General features: G+C 46.6%; 1 protein-coding gene across 5 annotated transcripts in view; it reads right to left on the reverse strand.

Annotated features, from left to right (window-relative positions):
- masp1 (MBL associated serine protease 1) overlaps window positions 1-17,500 on the reverse strand; it is a 41,390-nt gene that overhangs the window by 6,487 nt on the left and 17,403 nt on the right. For 3 of the 5 annotated variants that reach the window (XR_012594636.1, XM_074640844.1, XM_074640843.1), the window contains exons 6-11: window positions 11,483-11,630; window positions 11,165-11,283; window positions 9,688-9,766; window positions 7,050-7,184; window positions 2,505-2,609; window positions 1,311-1,558 (exon numbers count right to left, since the gene is read on the reverse strand). Coding sequence is in view for 4 of the 5 variants with exons in the window: in XM_074640844.1 (XP_074496945.1) it covers window positions 1,311-1,558; window positions 2,505-2,609; window positions 7,050-7,184; window positions 9,688-9,766; window positions 11,165-11,283; window positions 11,483-11,630 (834 nt within the window). In the remaining variant the exon portion in view is untranslated. Of the gene's footprint in view, window positions 1-1,310; window positions 1,559-2,504; window positions 2,750-7,049; window positions 7,185-7,753; window positions 7,839-9,687; window positions 9,767-11,164; window positions 11,284-11,482; window positions 11,631-17,500 lie in introns of those variants that run through there. The other 2 variants (XM_074640845.1, XM_074640846.1) reach the window with 2 other exon arrangements.

Below are 17,500 nucleotides of genomic sequence, written 5' to 3' on the forward strand. Positions count from 1 at the left end.
CAGATGGACCCTGACCCTCTGATGGACCCTCTGATGGACCCTCTGATGGACCCTCAGATGGACCCTGACCCTCAGATGGACCCTCAGATGGACCCTCTGATGGACCCTCAGATGGACCCTCTGATGGACCCTCTGATGGACCCTCAGATGGACCCTCAGATGGACCCTCTGATGGACCCTCTGATGGACCCTCAGATGGACCCTGACCCTCAGATGGACCCTGACCCTCTGATGGACCCTCAGATGGACCCTCTGATGGACCCTCAGATGGACCCTCTGATGGACCCTCTGATGGACCCTCAGATGGACCCTGACCCTCTGATGGACCCTCAGATGGACCCTGACCCTCAGATGGACCCTCTGATGGACCCTCAGATGGACCCTGACCCTCAGATTGACCCTCTGATGGACCCTCTGATGGACCCTCTGATGGACTCTCTGATGGACCCTCAGATGGACCCTGACCCTCAGATTGACCCTCTGATGGACCCTCTGATGGACCCTCTGATGGACTCTCTGATGGACCCTCAGATGGACCCTGACCCTCTGATGGACCCTCTGATGGACCCTCAGATGGACCCTGACCCTCAGATTGACCCTCTGATGGACCCTCTGATGGACCCTCTGATGGACTCTCTGATGGACCCTCTGATGGACCCTGACCCTCAGATGGACCCTCTGATGGACCCTCTGATGGACCCTCTGATGGACCCTCTGATGGACCCTCAGATGGACCCTGACCCTCAGATGGACCCTCAGATGGACCCTCAGATGGACCCTCAGATGGACCCTCTGATGGACCCTCTGATGGACCCTCAGATGGACCCTCAGATGGACCCTCTGATGGACCCTCTGATGGACCCTCAGATGGACCCTGACCCTCAGATTGACCCTCTGATGGACCCTCTGATGGACCCTCTGATGGACTCTCTGATGGACCCTCTGATGGACCCTGACCCTCAGATGGACCCTCTGATGGACCCTCTGATGGACCCTCAGATGGACCCTGACCCTCAGATTGACCCTCTGATGGACCCTCAGATGGACCCTCTGATGGACCCTCAGATGGACCCTGACCCTCAGATGGACCCTCAGATGGACCCTCAGATGGACCCTCTGATGGACCCTCAGATGGACCCTGACCCTCAGATGGACCCTCTGATGGACCCTCTGATGGACCCTCTGATGGACCCTCAGATGGACCCTCAGATGGACCCTCAGATGGACCCTCAGATGGACCCTGACCCTCAGATTGACCCACTCTATGTTCACACAGATCGATAATCAATATGTAATAAAGGAGTTCAGACCTTGACGTGTTCGGGGGACACGGGGACGACGCTGGTGTCCCTCCTCTGGGACCTCAGGACGTGGGCGGCCGTCAGGACCCAGGTCCGGGACAGCAGGGCCCCGGAGCCGAACCAGCGGTCCTCGGGGACCCGGGACAGATCCTCCACGCTGAGCAGAACCTGCCAGGGGAACAGGCCGGGCTCGGCGCCGCGACCGCCCACGATCCGCTTCACCTGAGAGGGGAGGGAGCGGGACGGCCGGCCACAGGCTGGAGGACACAATGGAGACAGAGAACCATGGAGACAGAGAACCATGGAGACAGAGAACCACGGAGACAGAGAACCATGGAGACAGAGAACCACGGAGACAGAGAACCACAGAGAACCATGGAGACAGAGAACCACGGAGACAGAGAACCATGGAGACAGAGAACCACAGAGAACCACGGAGACAGAGAACCACGGAGACAGAGAACCACGGAGACAGAGAACCACGGAGACAGAGAACCATGGAGACAGAGAACCACAGAGAACCATGGAGACAGAGAACCACAGAGAACCATGGAGACAGAGAACCACAGAGAACCATGGAGACAGAGAACCACAGAGAACCATGGAGACAGAGAACCACGGAGACAGAGAACCACAGAGAACCATGGAGACAGAGAACCATGGAGACAGAGAACCACAGAGACAGAGAACCATGGAGACAGAGAACCACGGAGACAGAGAACCACGGAGACAGAGAACCATGGAGACAGAGAACCACAGAGAACCATGGAGACAGAGAACCACTGAGACAGAGAACCACAGAGAACCATGGAGACAGAGAACCACAGAGAACCATGGAGACAGAGAACCATGGAGACAGAGAACCATGGAGACAGAGAACCACGGAGACAGAGAACCACGGAGACAGAGAACCATGGAGACAGAGAACCACGGAGACAGAGAACCACAGAGAACCATGGAGACAGAGAACCACGGAGACAGAGAACCACAGAGAACCATGGAGACAGAGAACCATGGAGACAGAGAACCATGGAGACAGAGAACCACGGAGACAGAGAACCACGGAGACAGAGAACCATGGAGACAGAGAACCACGGAGACAGAGAACCACAGAGAACCATGGAGACAGAGAACCATGGAGACAGAGACGGTCTCAGGACTCTATGTAGTACTCTATGTAGTACTGTATGTAGTAGAGGTTACCTGGCAGGCAGCGGGGCAGACCTGGTCCTGGTCCTGGTCCTGGTCCTGGTCCTGGTCCTGGTCCTGAGTTGATCCAGACTCCAGTCGGCCCACAGCGATAGGAACCTACAACATGAACTCTCAGATGGTGTCTGGACTCTATGCAGCTGCTGAGTCTGTCTTTAGATCAACAACAGATCCTCTGGAGTCTGGAGAGGCGAGTCGGTCGGACGCCCGGGATTTACATCAAGTACACGAGCCCTCACCTTTATGCAAATGAGGAGCGGGTGTTGTGACGCTTAGTCTCTCGAATCGCGACGCCACGCTACCAGAATGCATTGCGCGGCTGCTTACATAGACAATGAATGGGGGGCGTGGAAAGCACGGAGGCTGTGGACACGGACCATTAGTGAAGCGTCTGTTAGTGAAGCGTCTGTTAGTGGAGCATCTGTTAGTGGAGCGTCTGTTAGTGAAGCGTCCGTTAGTGAAGCGTCTGTTAACGAAGCGTCTGTTAGTGAAGGAAGCGTCTGTTAGTGGAGCATCTGTTAGTGGAGCGTCTGTTAGTGAAGCGTCCGTTAGTGAAGCGTCTGTTAACGAAGCGTCCGTTAGTGAAGCGTCTGTTAGTGAAGCGTCTGTTAACGAAGCGTCCGTTAGTGAAGCGTCTGTTAACGAAGCGTCTGTTAGTGAAGCGTCTGTTAGTGAAGCGTCTGTTAACGAAGCGTCCATTAGTGAAGCGTCTGTTAACGAAGCATCTGTTAGTGAAGCGTCTGTTAGTGAAGCGTCTGTTAACGAAGCGTCCGTTAGTGAAGCGTCTGTTAGTGAAGCGTCTGTTAACGAAGCGTCCGTTAGTGAAGCGTCTGTTAGTGAAGCATCTGTTAGTGGAGCGTCTGTTAGTGAAGCGTCCGTTAGTGAAGCGTCCGTTAGCGAAGCGTCCGTCCGTTAGTGAAGGAAGCGTCTGTTAGTGAAGGAAGCGTCTGTTAGTGGAGCGTCTGTTAGTGAAGCGTCTGTTAGTGGAGCGTCTGTTAGTGAAGCGTCTGTTAACGAAGCGTCCGTCCGTTAGTGAAGGAAGCGTCTGTTAGTGAAGGAAGCGTCTGTTAGTGGAGCATCTGTTAGTGAAGCGTCTGTTAACGAAGCGTCCGTCCGTTAGTGAAGGAAGCGTCTGTTAGTGAAGGAAGCGTCTGTTAGTGAAGCGTCTGTTAGTGGAGCGTCTGTTAGTGGAGCGTCTGTTAGTGGAGCGTCTGTTAGTGAAGGAAGCGTCTTAGTGAATCGTCTGTTAGTGAAGCGTCCGTTAACGAAGGAAGCGTCCGTTAGCGAAGCGTCCTTCCGTTAGTGAAGGAAGCATCTGTTAGTGAAGGAAGCGTCTGTTAGTGGAGCGTCTGTTAGTGGAGCGTCTGTTAGTGAAGGAAGCGTCTGTTAACAAAGCGTCTGTTAGTGAAGCGTCTGTTAGTGGAGCGTCCGTTAACGAAGGAAGCGTCCGTTAGCGAAGCGTCCTTCCGTTAGTGAAGGAAGCATCTGTTAGTGGAGCGTCTGTTAGTGGAGCGTCTGTTAGTGGAACGTCTGTTAACAAAGCGTCTGTTAGTGAAGCGTCTGTTAGTGGAGCGTCTGTTAGTGAAGAAAGCGTCTTAGTGAATCGTCTGTTAGTGAAGCGTCCGTTAACGAAGGAAGCGTCCGTTAGCGAAGCGTCCTTCCGTTAGTGAAGGAAGCATCTGTTAGTGGAGCGTCTGTTAGTGGAGCGTCTGTTAGTGGAGCGTCTGTTAGTGGAACGTCTGTTAACGAAGCGTCTGTTAGTGAAGCGTCTGTTAGTGGAGCGTCTGTTAGTGGAGCGTCTGTTAGTGAAGGAAGCGTCTTAGTGAATCGTCTGTTAGTGAAGCGTCCGTTAACGAAGGAAGCGTCCGTTAGCGAAGCGTCCTTCCGTTAGTGAAGGAAGCGTCTGTTAAAGAAGGAAGCGTTCGTTAGCGAAGCGTCCGTTAGTGAAGCGTCCTTTAGCAAAGCGTCCCTTAGCGAAGCGTCCCTTAGTGAAGTGTCCGTTAGCGAAGGAAGCGTCCGGTAGCGAAGGAAGCGTCCGGTAGCGAAGGAAGCGTCCGGTAGCGAAGGAGGCGTCCGAAGGAGGCGTCCGAAGGAGGCGTCCGAAGGAGAGTTCCGTTGGCGAAGCGTCCGTCCATTAGCGAAGGAAGCGTCTGTTAGCAAAGGAAGCGTCCGTTAGCAAAGGAAGCGTCCATTAGCAAAGGAAGCATCCGCTAGCGAAGCGTCCGTCCGTTTGCGAAGCGTCCGTACGTTAGCGACTTTTATTTATGACTTTTTTATGACATCAATCTTTCTTTAGATATTTTGATTGCATACTAAGTACTTTGAATACTACAGTAATACTACAGTAATAGTACAGTAATACTACAGTAATACTACAGTAATAGTACAGTAATACTACAGTAATACTACAGTAATAGTACAGTAATACTACAGTAATACTACAGTAGTAGTACAGTAATACTACAGTAGTACTACAGTAATACTACAGTAATAGTACAGTAATACTACAGTAGTAGTGCAGTAATACTACAGTAGTACTACAGTAATAGTACAGTAATACTACAGTAGTAGTGCAGTAATACTACAGTAGTACTACAGTAATACTACAGTAATACTACAGTAATACTACAGTAGTACTACAGTAATAGTACAGTAATACTACAGTAGTAGTGCAGTAATACTACAGTAGTACTACAGTAATAGTACAGTAATACTACAGTAATACTACAGTAGTAGTACTACAGTAATACTACAGTAATAATACAGTAATAGTACAGTAATACTACAGTAGTAGTACAGTAATACTACAGTAGTACTACAGTAATACTACAGTAATAGTACAGTAATACTACAGTAATACTACAGTAATAGTACAGTAATACTACAGTAGTAGTGCAGTAATACTACAGTAGTACTACAGTAATACTACAGTAATACTACAGTAATACTACAGTAGTACTACAGTAATAGTACAGTAATACTACAGTAGTAGTGCAGTAATACTACAGTAGTACTACAGTAATAGTACAGTAATACTACAGTAGTACTACAGTAATACTACAGTAATATTACAGTAGTACTACAGTAATACTACAGTAATAGTACAGTAATACTACAGTAGTAGTGCAGTAATACTACAGTAATACTACAGTAGTACTACAGTAATACTACAGTAATAGTACAGTAATACTACAGTAATACTACAGTAATACTACAGTAGTACTACAGTAATACTACAGTAGTACTACAGTAATACTACAGTAATATTACAGTAGTACTACAGTAATACTACAGTAATAGTACAGTAATATTACAGTAGTACTACAGTAATACTACAGTAATAGTACAGTAATACTACAGTAATACTACAGTAATAGTACAGTAGTACTACAGTAATACTACAGTAATACTACAGTAGTACTACAGTAATACTACAGTAATATTACAGTAGTACTACAGTAATAGTACAGTAATACTACAGTAGTAGTGCAGTAATAGTACAGTAGTAGTACAGTAATAGTAGGTAGTAGTACAGTAGTACTACAGTAATACTACAGTAATATTACAGTAGTACTACAGTAATACTACAGTAATAGTACAGTAATACTACAGTAGTAGTACAGTAATACTACAGTAATACTACAGTAATACTACAGTAGTACTACAGTAATACTACAGTAGTACTACAGTAATACTACAGTAATATTACAGTAGTACTACAGTAATACTACAGTAATAGTACAGTAATACTACAGTAATACTACAGTAATAGTACAGTAGTACTACAGTAATACTACAGTAATACTACAGTAGTACTACAGTAATACTACAGTAATATTACAGTAGTACTACAGTAATAGTACAGTAATACTACAGTAGTAGTGCAGTAATAGTACAGTAGTAGTACAGTAATAGTAGGTAGTAGTACAGTAATACTACAGTAATACTACAGTAATAGTACAGTAATACTACAGTAATACTACAGTAGTACTACAGTAATACTACAGTAATACTACAGTAGTAGTACAGTAATACTACAGTAATACTACAGTAGTACTACAGTAATACTACAGTAGTAGTACAGTAATACTACAGTAGTACTACAGTAATACTACAGTAATACTACAGTAGTAGTACAGTAATACTACAGTAGTACTACAGTAATACTACAGTAATACTCCAGTAGTACTACAGTAATACTACAGTAATACTACAGTAGTACTACAGTAATACTACAGTAATACTACAGTAGTAGTACAGTAATACTACAGTAGTAGTACAGTAATACTACAGTAGTACTACAGTAATACTACAGTAATACTACAGTAGTAGTACAGTAATACTACAGTAATACTACAGTAGTACTACAGTAATACTACAGTAGTAGTACAGTAATACTACAGTAGTACTACAGTAATACTACAGTAATACTACAGTAGTAGTACAGTAATACTACAGTAGTACTACAGTAATACTACAGTAATACTACAGTAGTACTACAGTAATACTACAGTAATACTACAGTAGTAGTACTCTTACTGTTGCTGCTGTTGAGCTGGATGTTGTCGTCCTTGCAGACGTAGTGAACCGTTGATCCAAACAGTGTGCTGTTGTCATGACTACCAAACACCACGTCGGCCATGGCGACCACCTTCGGACTTCCACAATCCACCACTGTGAGGAGAGAGAGGACCAATCACAGACCAATTACAGACAATACATATGATTTATAATGTGATATGAACTACAATATCAAAGACGTACCTCCACACGTTCAACAGCAGGACTCCTTTATGTCTGTTTATATATTATTATTATTATTAACAGATTATTATTGTCATAATTATTTTTATTATTATTATTTTTAACAGATTATTATTAGCATTATTATTATTACTAATAATAATAACAGATTATTATTATTAATAAAAGATAATTATTATTATCAGATTATTATTATTATTGTTATTAACAGATTATTATTATTATTATTATTATTATTAATGACGGATTATTTTTATTATTATTATTAACATATTATTATTATTATTATTATTATTATTATTAATAACAGATTATTATTATTATCATTATTAATAACAGATTATTATTATTATTATTAATAATAATAATAATAATAATAATAATAACAGATTATTATTATTATTATTATTATTAATAATAATAACAGATTATTATTATTATTATAATCAGATTTTTCCATAGAAACACACAACCTCAGATTCTATTTGTAATTGTTTTATTAGAGACTAATGTTGAAGGTGGTTGAGCTGCTGGACGAGGACGTCCCCCTGCCAGAGTCTGTTTCTACAGAGAGACAGTCAGAAGACACAACGTTTACCTCTCATCTGAGCTCTGCTGCTACAGTACAGATACTGTCCGCTTCTGTCCTCCAAGAGGCCATTCAGAGTCCCTCCATTTAACCCCATCAGGCTAAAGAACACTTCTGTCCATCAGTCCATCTTGTTAAAGACATGTCCATCCAGAGGACAGATGATCATGTTTTAATGGGTTATGTCTGAATAATGTGATGTGTTTTGTTTTTTGTCTGATGAGTCTTACTTGTCTGTCTGTCTCTATGGTAACAGGATGTCTGTCTGTCTCTATGGTAACAGGACGTCTGTCTGTCTCTATGGTAACAGGACGTCTGTCTGTCTCTATGGTAACAGGACGTCTGTCTGTCTCTATGGTAACAGGACGTCTGTCTGTCTCTATGGTAACAGGACGTCTGTCTGTCTCTATGGTAACAGGACGTCTGTCTGTCTCTATGGTAACAGGACGTCTGTCTGTCTCTATGGTAACAGGACGTCTGTCTGTCTATGGTAACAGGACGTCTGTCTGTCTCTATTGTAACAGGACGTCTGTCTGTCTCTATGGTAACAGGACGTCTGTCTGTCTCTATGGTAACAGGACGTCTGTCTGTCTCTATGGTAACAGGACGTCTGTCTGTCTCTATGGTAACAGGACGTCTGTCTGTCTCTATTGTAACAGGACGTCTGTCTGTCTCTATGGTAACAGGACGTCTGTCTGTCTCTATGGTAACAGGACGTCTGTCTGTCTCTATTGTAACAGGACGTCTGTCTGTCTCTATGGTAACAGGACGTCTGTCTGTCTCTATGGTAACAGGACGTCTGTCTGTCTCTATGGTAACAGGACGTCTGTCTGTCTCTATGGTAACAGGACGTCTGTCTGTCTCTATGGTAACAGGACGTCTGTCTGTCTCTATGGTAACAGGACGTCTGTCTGTCTCTATGGTAACAGGACGTCTGTCTGTCTCTATTGTAACAGGACGTCTGTCTGTCTCTATGGTAACAGGACGTCTGTCTGTCTCTATGGTAACAGGACGTCTGTCTGTCTCTATTGTAACAGGACGTCTGTCTGTCTCTATGGTAACAGGACGTCTGTCTGTCTCTATGGTAACAGGACGTCTGTCTGTCTCTATGGTAACAGGACGTCTGTCTGTCTCTATGGTAACAGGACGTCTGTCTGTCTCTATGGTAACAGGACGTCTGTCTGTCTCTATGGTAACAGGACGTCTGTCTGTCTCTATGGTAACAGGACGTCTGTCTGTCTCTATGGTAACAGGACGTCTGTCTGTCTCTATGGTAACAGGACGTCTGTCTGTCTCTATGGTAACAGGACGTCTGTCTGTCTCTATTGTAACAGGACGTCTGTCTGTCTCTATGGTAACAGGACGTCTGTCTGTCTCTATGGTAACAGGACGTCTGTCTGTCTCTATGGTAACAGGACGTCTGTCTGTCTCTATGGTAACAGGACGTCTGTCTGTCTCTATGGTAACAGGATGTCTGTTGGATGTGTACTTTCTCTCAAACTGAGCTGCCTAGAGATGCAAAATGAATTTCAGTGCAAACTGACAATAAAGTTGTATGGTATCGTATAGATATACAGTATATCTATACTGTATATTTATACAGTATAGATATACAGTATCTTTACAGTATATCTATACTGTATAGATACACAGTATAGATATACTGTATATATATACGGAATATAGATACGGTATCTAAAGTGTATATTTACAGTATATATACAGTAAATATGTACATTTACTATCTACAGTTACTATAGAAGGAAACTGTCTGTATGTAATGATGAACTGATGATCAGCTGATTGATCAGCTGGTGTTCTTACTCTGACAGGAAGGAGGACGGCTGCTCCACAAACCATCAGACCCACAGTCCACCTGGTAATGGTCCAGAGTCTCCCCGTCCTCAACCAGAGACACAAAGACACAGAGATACAGAGATACAGAGATACAGAGATACAGAGATACAGAGATACAGAGACACAGAGAGTCAGAGAGACACAGAGATACAAAGACACAGAGAGACAGAGATACAGCGACAGAGATACACAGAGACACACAGAGACACAAAGAGACACAGAGACACAAAGAGACACAAAGAGACACAGAGACACAAAGAGACACAAAGAGACACAGAGACACAAAGAGACACAAAGAGACACAGAGACACAAAGAGACACAAAGAGACACAGAGACACACAGAGACACAAAGAGACACAGAGACACAAAGAGACACAAAGAGACACAGAGACACAAAGAGACACAAAGAGACACAGAGACACAAAGAGACACACAGAGACACAAAGAGACACACAGAGACACAGAGACACACAGAGACAGAGATACACAGAGACACACAGAGACACAGAGAGACACAGAGACACACAGAGACACACAGAGACACAGAGACACACAGAGACAGAGATACACAGAGACACACAGAGACACAGAGACACACAGAGACAGAGATACACAGAGACACACAGAGACACACAGAGACAGAGATACACAGAGACACACAGAGACACAGAGAGACAAAGAGACACAAAGAGACACAAAGAGACACAGAGACACAAAGAGACACAAAGAGACACAAAGAGACACACAGAGACACAGAGATACACAGAGACACACAGAGACACAGAGACACACAGAGACACAAAGAGACAAAGAGACACAAGACTTGTCCTGTTAACACTCCATCACCAACATGAATCAGTTCAAAAACATTTCATCAGCTGCTGAACCAGCAGCAGTACTAGTAGTACAGGAAGTGACCTGATGTGTAACAGGAAGTGACCTGGTGTCTAACAGGAAGTGACCTGGTGTGTAACAGGAAGTGACCTGGTGTTTAACAGGAAGTGACCTGTGTCTAACAGGAAGTGACCTGGTGTTTAACAGGAAGTGACCTGGTGTGTAACAGGAAGTGACCTGGTGTTTAACAGGAAGTGACCTGGTGTCTAACAGGAAGTGACCTGGTGTGTAACAGGAAGTGACCTGGTGTCTAACAGGAAGTGACCTGGTGTTTAACAGGAAGTGACCTGGTGTGTAACAGGAAGTGACCTGGTGTCTAAAAGGAAGTGACCTGGTGTCTAACAGGAAGTGACCTGGTGTGTAACAGGAAGTGACCTGGTGTCTAACAGGAAGTGACCTGGTGTGTAACAGGAAGTGACCTGGTGTCTAACAGGAAGTGACCTGGTGTGTAACAGGAAGTGACCTGGTGTGTAACAGGAAGTGACCTGGTGTCTAACAGGAAGTGACCTGGTGTGTAACAGGAAGTGGAGGAGAGGAGGTGCGTCCTACCTTCAGCAGAGTGTATCCAGGTGAACAGGTGAACAGGATGTGGTCTTTGAAGGAGTATTCTGATTGGACGGGAGTCAGCAGGGCATGGGGCGGGGCTTCAGGTGCCCGACACTTACTTCCTGTCCCGACAAAATAAAAGCCTTTAAGGACAACGTCTGCTCACTGCTGTGTGCAGGTGTGTAGTGTGTATTGTGTACCTACCTGTAGGTGTTTGTAGTAGTGTGTAGTAGAGTTGTGTACCTACCCATAGATGTGTATGTAGTAGTGTGTAGTAGTGTGTGTAGTGTGTAGTAGTGTGTAGTAGAGTTGTGTACCTACCCATAGATGTGTATGTGATCCTCCAGCCCCGGTTGTCTCCTGACTCGTCGCTGTGGAAATGGACGGTGGCGACGTTGCTGTCGGTCTGAATGTCTTCTGGAGGACGACGTCCACAGAATGGACCCAACTCACTGCTGCCTGCTGAGATCTGGACCAGAGACCAGAGACCAGATCAGAGACCAGAGACCAGAGACCAGAGACCAGAGACCAGATTAGAGACCAGAGACCAGAGACCAGAGACCAGATCAGAGACCAGAGACCAGAGACCAGAGACCAGATCAGAGACCAGATCAGAGACCAGAGACCAGAGACCAGAGACCAGATCAGAGACCAGAGACCAGAGACCAGATCAGAGACCAGAGACCAGAGACCAGAGACCAGAGATCAGAGACCAGAGACCAGAGACCAGAGACCAGATCAGAGACCAGAGACCAGAGACCAGATCAGAGACCAGAGACCAGAGACCAGATCAGAGACCAGAGATCAGAGACCAGAGATCAGAGACCAGAGACCAGATTAGAGACCAGATCAGAGACCAGATCAGAGACCAGAGACCAGAGACCAGAGACCAGATCAGAGACCAGAGACCAGTGTAGGGACCTCACGAGACAAAGAGCCTTGGCCTACATGGGAAACCAGAAGCCTGATCACAGCAGGGGACCCAACGGCCAAGCTCTAAAAAATCTCTCATCTACATGCGAGATTTCATGTTGAATCCAAAACAAGGACTCCCATTGGATGAGGCTAACAGGAAATGTGGGGTCTTTCCGGTGAAACGGCCACTATCTCAAGAGATAAAAGCACGCTCACCTGAATCTCATCCCTTTCCACTGCGACTCACGTTGCTCCAGGAGGTACCCAACGCTGCGGCGTTCACCTTAAGACTCGAGCCACATTTTCTGACCTCGCTGGACGAGTTAAGATAATGTTGTGTCCATCAGACTTGATCCACATCCCTGCAGAAGGAAGACTACAGCCCGGCTTCACCAAGGAAGCCGAGGACAACCGTTCTTCACAAAAGGAAACGAGCGCACCGCCTTTCCTTCATTTCTGGCTGCTTCCCCCTCCGCTGCCACCCGGAGGTCCAGCCTGCCGTTCATCAGCTGACGAGCTCCATAACGGCCCGTTATTGTCCGAGCCTGCGACGCCGCCGGACCAATTAACGAAGATATACTCCACTATCGCTCCGAAGAAGCGATTCCAGTAAGAGGCTTGTGTCGGGGCAGAGACTAGTGAGATTGTATATTCCAATAAGTTAATAACTATTGTTGATTTATACTGAACGTACGGACCGCCGAGTCCGTCTGTTTGCTTTGTTTATTTAACTTGCTTTGCTTTGTTTACTGTTGCTGACTGTCTGATTACTGTGTGCTCCTTGTGTTAGCTCCTGCTAAACGTGAAGATCTGTAGCTGTAGTTTATTATTGAAAGACCAGTGCACGGCTGGCTAACGTGAGTTTGCCTGCCGAGCATCTGAGTAATAATAACCCAGCTAGTACATCTCTCGCGCGGTAGTTAGGATTCCTGCTGCTGCGGTGTTTCCTGTTTTGACTGTGATACTGTTTTAAGGCGCCCCGCCTTTCTTTCCCTCCACTTCTACCACACACAAACAAACACTTTGCCGACACGTGGGACTTAAACCTCCCGTTCGTACCAGTCGGTGATTTCCGTGGCGCTACCGCCACCAGAGCACCTCCTCCCTCGTGACGCAACCACGTAGTGGTGGCGCCGCCTCGGGGGCTGCGTTCCAAAGCTCTTAATTGCATCCCTGTTCCCCTCACTTGCGTCTCATCCTTGCGTCTTAGTCCCTCCCACCAGGGAAGCATGGAGAGACGCAAGGAAACCATGCGAGGAGAGAGGAAACGAGGAAATACGATTTAAGCGACATGGGACGGTCGTTTCCTCTGAAGCGTCACGTGAAGCGACGTCCGTTTCTGATGACAGCAGCAGCTGATCACATCTGGATCAGCTGTCAGTCAGCTTTAACAGCTGTTTGTGTCTGAACTGTACTAATACTAATAAAGACAAGTGCAAGCTGCAGTCTGTATTTCTACTGAGTCCTGCTTAGAGGCCCAGGAACCATCTCTACTGGATCAATAACTTTATATTATTGATTCATTATTAGCGTCTGTAGTTATTGATATTCTGATTGTGAGCTCATTATTTCATAACCCAGAATATGACTGTGGTGTTTTTTTGAACACTGGACATTATTTATTAGGCTAAAGGGAAAATGTAAATGATGTATATCAAACCGATGTTCAGGAATCATCAGCCTCATGTGACTGAATGAGGATAAATGATGTAAAAGGTGTTTGTTGCTGACAGACAGACTCTCCTTCTCTCTCTGACTTTAATAGAATCATTAATAAAAGTTAACGGGGAAATAACAGATCATGAAAAGACAAATCATTCTAATAAATGCAGAGTTATTTTAAGTCAGTTAGTCAGGTTTTATAAAGCTCTCTCAGTGTCAGGCTGCTTCACTGACGGTGTGTGAAGCAGAGATACTGCAGGTCCTTCTGCTGCTGCTCAGAGCTTCAGTTAACAGATTATAACTAGATGGTGAATCAGAAGACAACGAAACTATAAAACCTTTAATCTGTGATGTGTTTTCACTCCGGTATGAAACTCCAGTGATGTTGAGAGGTAAAGTTATCAGATCAGTCTGATCGGCAGCAGCGTCCAATCAGTAACTGATCTCCAATAAGGGGGCGTGTCTGATCGGCAGCAGCGTCCAATCAGTAACTGATATCCAATAAGGGGGCGTGTCTGATCAGCAGCAGCGTCCAATCAGTAACTGATATCCAATAAGGGGGCGTGTCTGATCGGCAGCAGCGTCCAATCAGTAACTGATATCCAATAAGGGGGCGTGTCTGATCGGCAGCAGCGTCCAATCAGTAACTGATCTCCAATAAGGGGGCGTGTCTATCAGCAGCAGCGTCCAATCAGTAACTGATCTCCAATAAGGGGGCGTGTCTGATCGGCAGCAGCGTCCAATCAGTAACTGATCTCCAATAAGGGGGCGTGTCTGATCGGCAGCAGCGTCCAATCAGTAACTGATATCCAATAAGGGGGCGTGTCTGATCAGCAGCAGCGTCCAATCAGTAACTGATATCCAATAAGGGGGCGTGTCTGATCGGCAGCAGCGTCCAATCAGTAACTGATCTCCAATAAGGGGGCGTGTCTATCAGCAGCAGCGTCCAATCAGTAACTGATCTCCAATAAGGGGGCGTGTCTATCAGCAGCAGCGTCCAATCAGTAACTGATATCCAATAAGGGGGCGTGTCGGTCGGCAAAAGACTTCCGTGCAGGATACACTGGTGTATCCTCGCTCATAGCTCCTCCGGCAAGCCTCCTCGATCCTCGATCCTCGATGCACAAATAAGGGCTTTGGAACGGTCTTCAAAATGGCGCACCAGAACTACTTCCGGTTCAAGCGAGGATCGAGGAGCGAGGAAACGAAAATTAAGAGCATTGGAACGTACCCGGGGTTTCCCTTGCTCCTCCCACACACGCACACACGTAGATACGCCTCCTCACGTTCCCACCTTACTGATCACGCGGGACTTTCATACCCGTTTGGGCGTGGTCTGTAACGTTCGAGCAACCCCCTCCCTCGCGTGACGTAACCATTTACGTGGTGACGTCCACCGGGCGTCCTTTGCTCCTCCCACACCGCACACACACATAGACACGCCTCCTCACATAGGCTCACCCCATTACCTTACAGGACACGTGGGGGTCACACCCCCGGTCGTGCGTGGTCTGTAACGTTCGAGCAACCCCTCCCTCACGTGACGTAGCCACTTACGTGATGACGCCACCTCGAGCGTCCTTTGCTCCTCCTCCAAACACACACTCCCATTTCACACCTCCTCTCATACTCACACACACACACACACACACACACACACACACACACACACATCTCTCTCTCTCTCTTTGTGTTTTGTTTAATTCTAGTTTAGTGCTTAGAGCTGCGTTGTAGAATATCCGTTTGTTTATTAAAAGTGTTGTTAATTAGTAATTGCTGCTGTAATAACTGTTATTTAGATTAATGTTGAGTGTTTATTGTTGATTAAGATCACTGTATTTAAATAAATGTTCTTATTTTAACTAGTTGTCTGTGTTTGTTGTGCATTCATATTGTAATAGCAGCTGGTTGTGAGAGTCAGTGCTCGGACTCACCCTTCACCGTTCATCTCCTAAATGTAAAGTAGTGCTTTGGAGGGAACCATCCTTTATGAGACTGGACTAACGGTTTGGTTCTTGGTCCCTGATTCCAGAGTGGTTCATTATTAATGATGATTAATAAGTCTATGAATATTATTTATTAAATTAGCTAATAACCAAACCTGTTCCATTTGTAAACCACTTACACCAGAGACCAGAGACCAGAGACCAGAGACCAGAGACCAGACCAGAGACCAGAGACCAGAGACCAGAGACCAGAGACCAGATCAGAGACCAGAGACCAGAGACCAGATCAGAGACCAGAGACCAGAGACCAGAGACCAGAGACCAGAGACCAGACCAGAGACCAGAGACCAGAGACCAGAGACCAGATCAGAGACCAGAGACCAGAGACCAGATCAGAGACCAGAGACCAGAGACCAGAGACCAGAGACCAGACCAGAGACCAGAGACCAGAGACCAGATCAGAGACCAGAGACCAGAGACCAGATCAGAGACCAGAGACCAGAGACCAGAGACCAGATCAGAGACCAGAGACCAGAGACCAGATCAGAGACCAGAGACCAGAGACCAGATCAGAGACCAGAGACCAGAGACCAGAGACCAGAGACCAGATCAGAGACCAGAGACCAGACCAGAGACCAGAGACCAGAGACCAGAGACCAGAGACCAGAGACCAGAGACCAGACCAGAGACCAGACCAGAGACCAGAGACCAGAGACCAGAGACCAGAGACCAGAGACCAGATCAGAGACCAGAGACCAGAGACCAGAGACCAGATCAGAGACCAGAGACCAGAGACCAGATCAGAGACCAGAGACCAGAGACCAGAGACCAGAGACCAGAGACCAGATCAGAGACCAGAGACCAGAGACCAGAGACCAGATCAGAGACCAGAGACCAGAGACCAGATCAGAGACCAGAGACCAGAGACCAGATCAGAGACCAGAGACCAGAGACCAGAGACCAGATCAGAGACCAGAGACCAGAGACCAGAGACCAGAGACCAGACCAGAGACCAGAGACCAGAGACCAGAGACCAGAGACCAGATCAGAGACCAGAGACCAGAGACCAGAGACCAGATCAGAGACCAGAGACCAGAGACCAGATCAGAGACCAGAGACCAGAGACCAGAGACCAGAGACCAGATCAGAGACCAGAGACCAGAGACCAGATCAGAGACCAGAGACCAGAGACCAGAGACCAGAGACCAGATCAGAGACCAGAGACCAGAGACCAGATCAGAGACCAGAGACCAGAGACCAGAGACCAGAGACCAGACCAGAGACCAGAGACCAGAGACCAGAGACCAGATCAGAGACCAGAGACCAGAGACCAGAGACCAGATCAGAGACCAGAGACCAGAGACCAGAGACCAGATCAGAGACCAGAGACCAGAGACCAGATCAGAGACCAGAGACCAGAGACCAGAGACCAGAGACCAGAGACCAGACCAGAGACCAGAGACCAGAGACCAGAGACCAGATCAGAGACCAGAGACCAGAGACCAGATCAGAGACCAGAGACCAGAGACCAGAGACCAGAGACCAGATCAGAGACCAGAGACCAGAGACCAGATCAGAGACCAGAGACCAGAGACCAGAGACCAGATCAGAGACCAGAGACCAGAGACCAGATCAGAGACCAGAGACCAGAGACCAGAGACCAGAGACCAGATCAGAGACCAGAGACCAGAGACCAGATCAGAGACCAGAGACCAGAGACCAGAGACCAGAGACCAGATCAGAGACCAGAGACCAGAGACCAGAGACCAGATCAGAGACCAGAGACCAGAGACCAGATCAGAGACCAGAGACCAGA

Source organism: Sebastes fasciatus, chromosome 7, assembly GCF_043250625.1.
Source record: "Sebastes fasciatus isolate fSebFas1 chromosome 7, fSebFas1.pri, whole genome shotgun sequence".
Lineage (NCBI taxonomy): Eukaryota > Metazoa > Chordata > Actinopteri > Perciformes > Sebastidae > Sebastes > Sebastes fasciatus.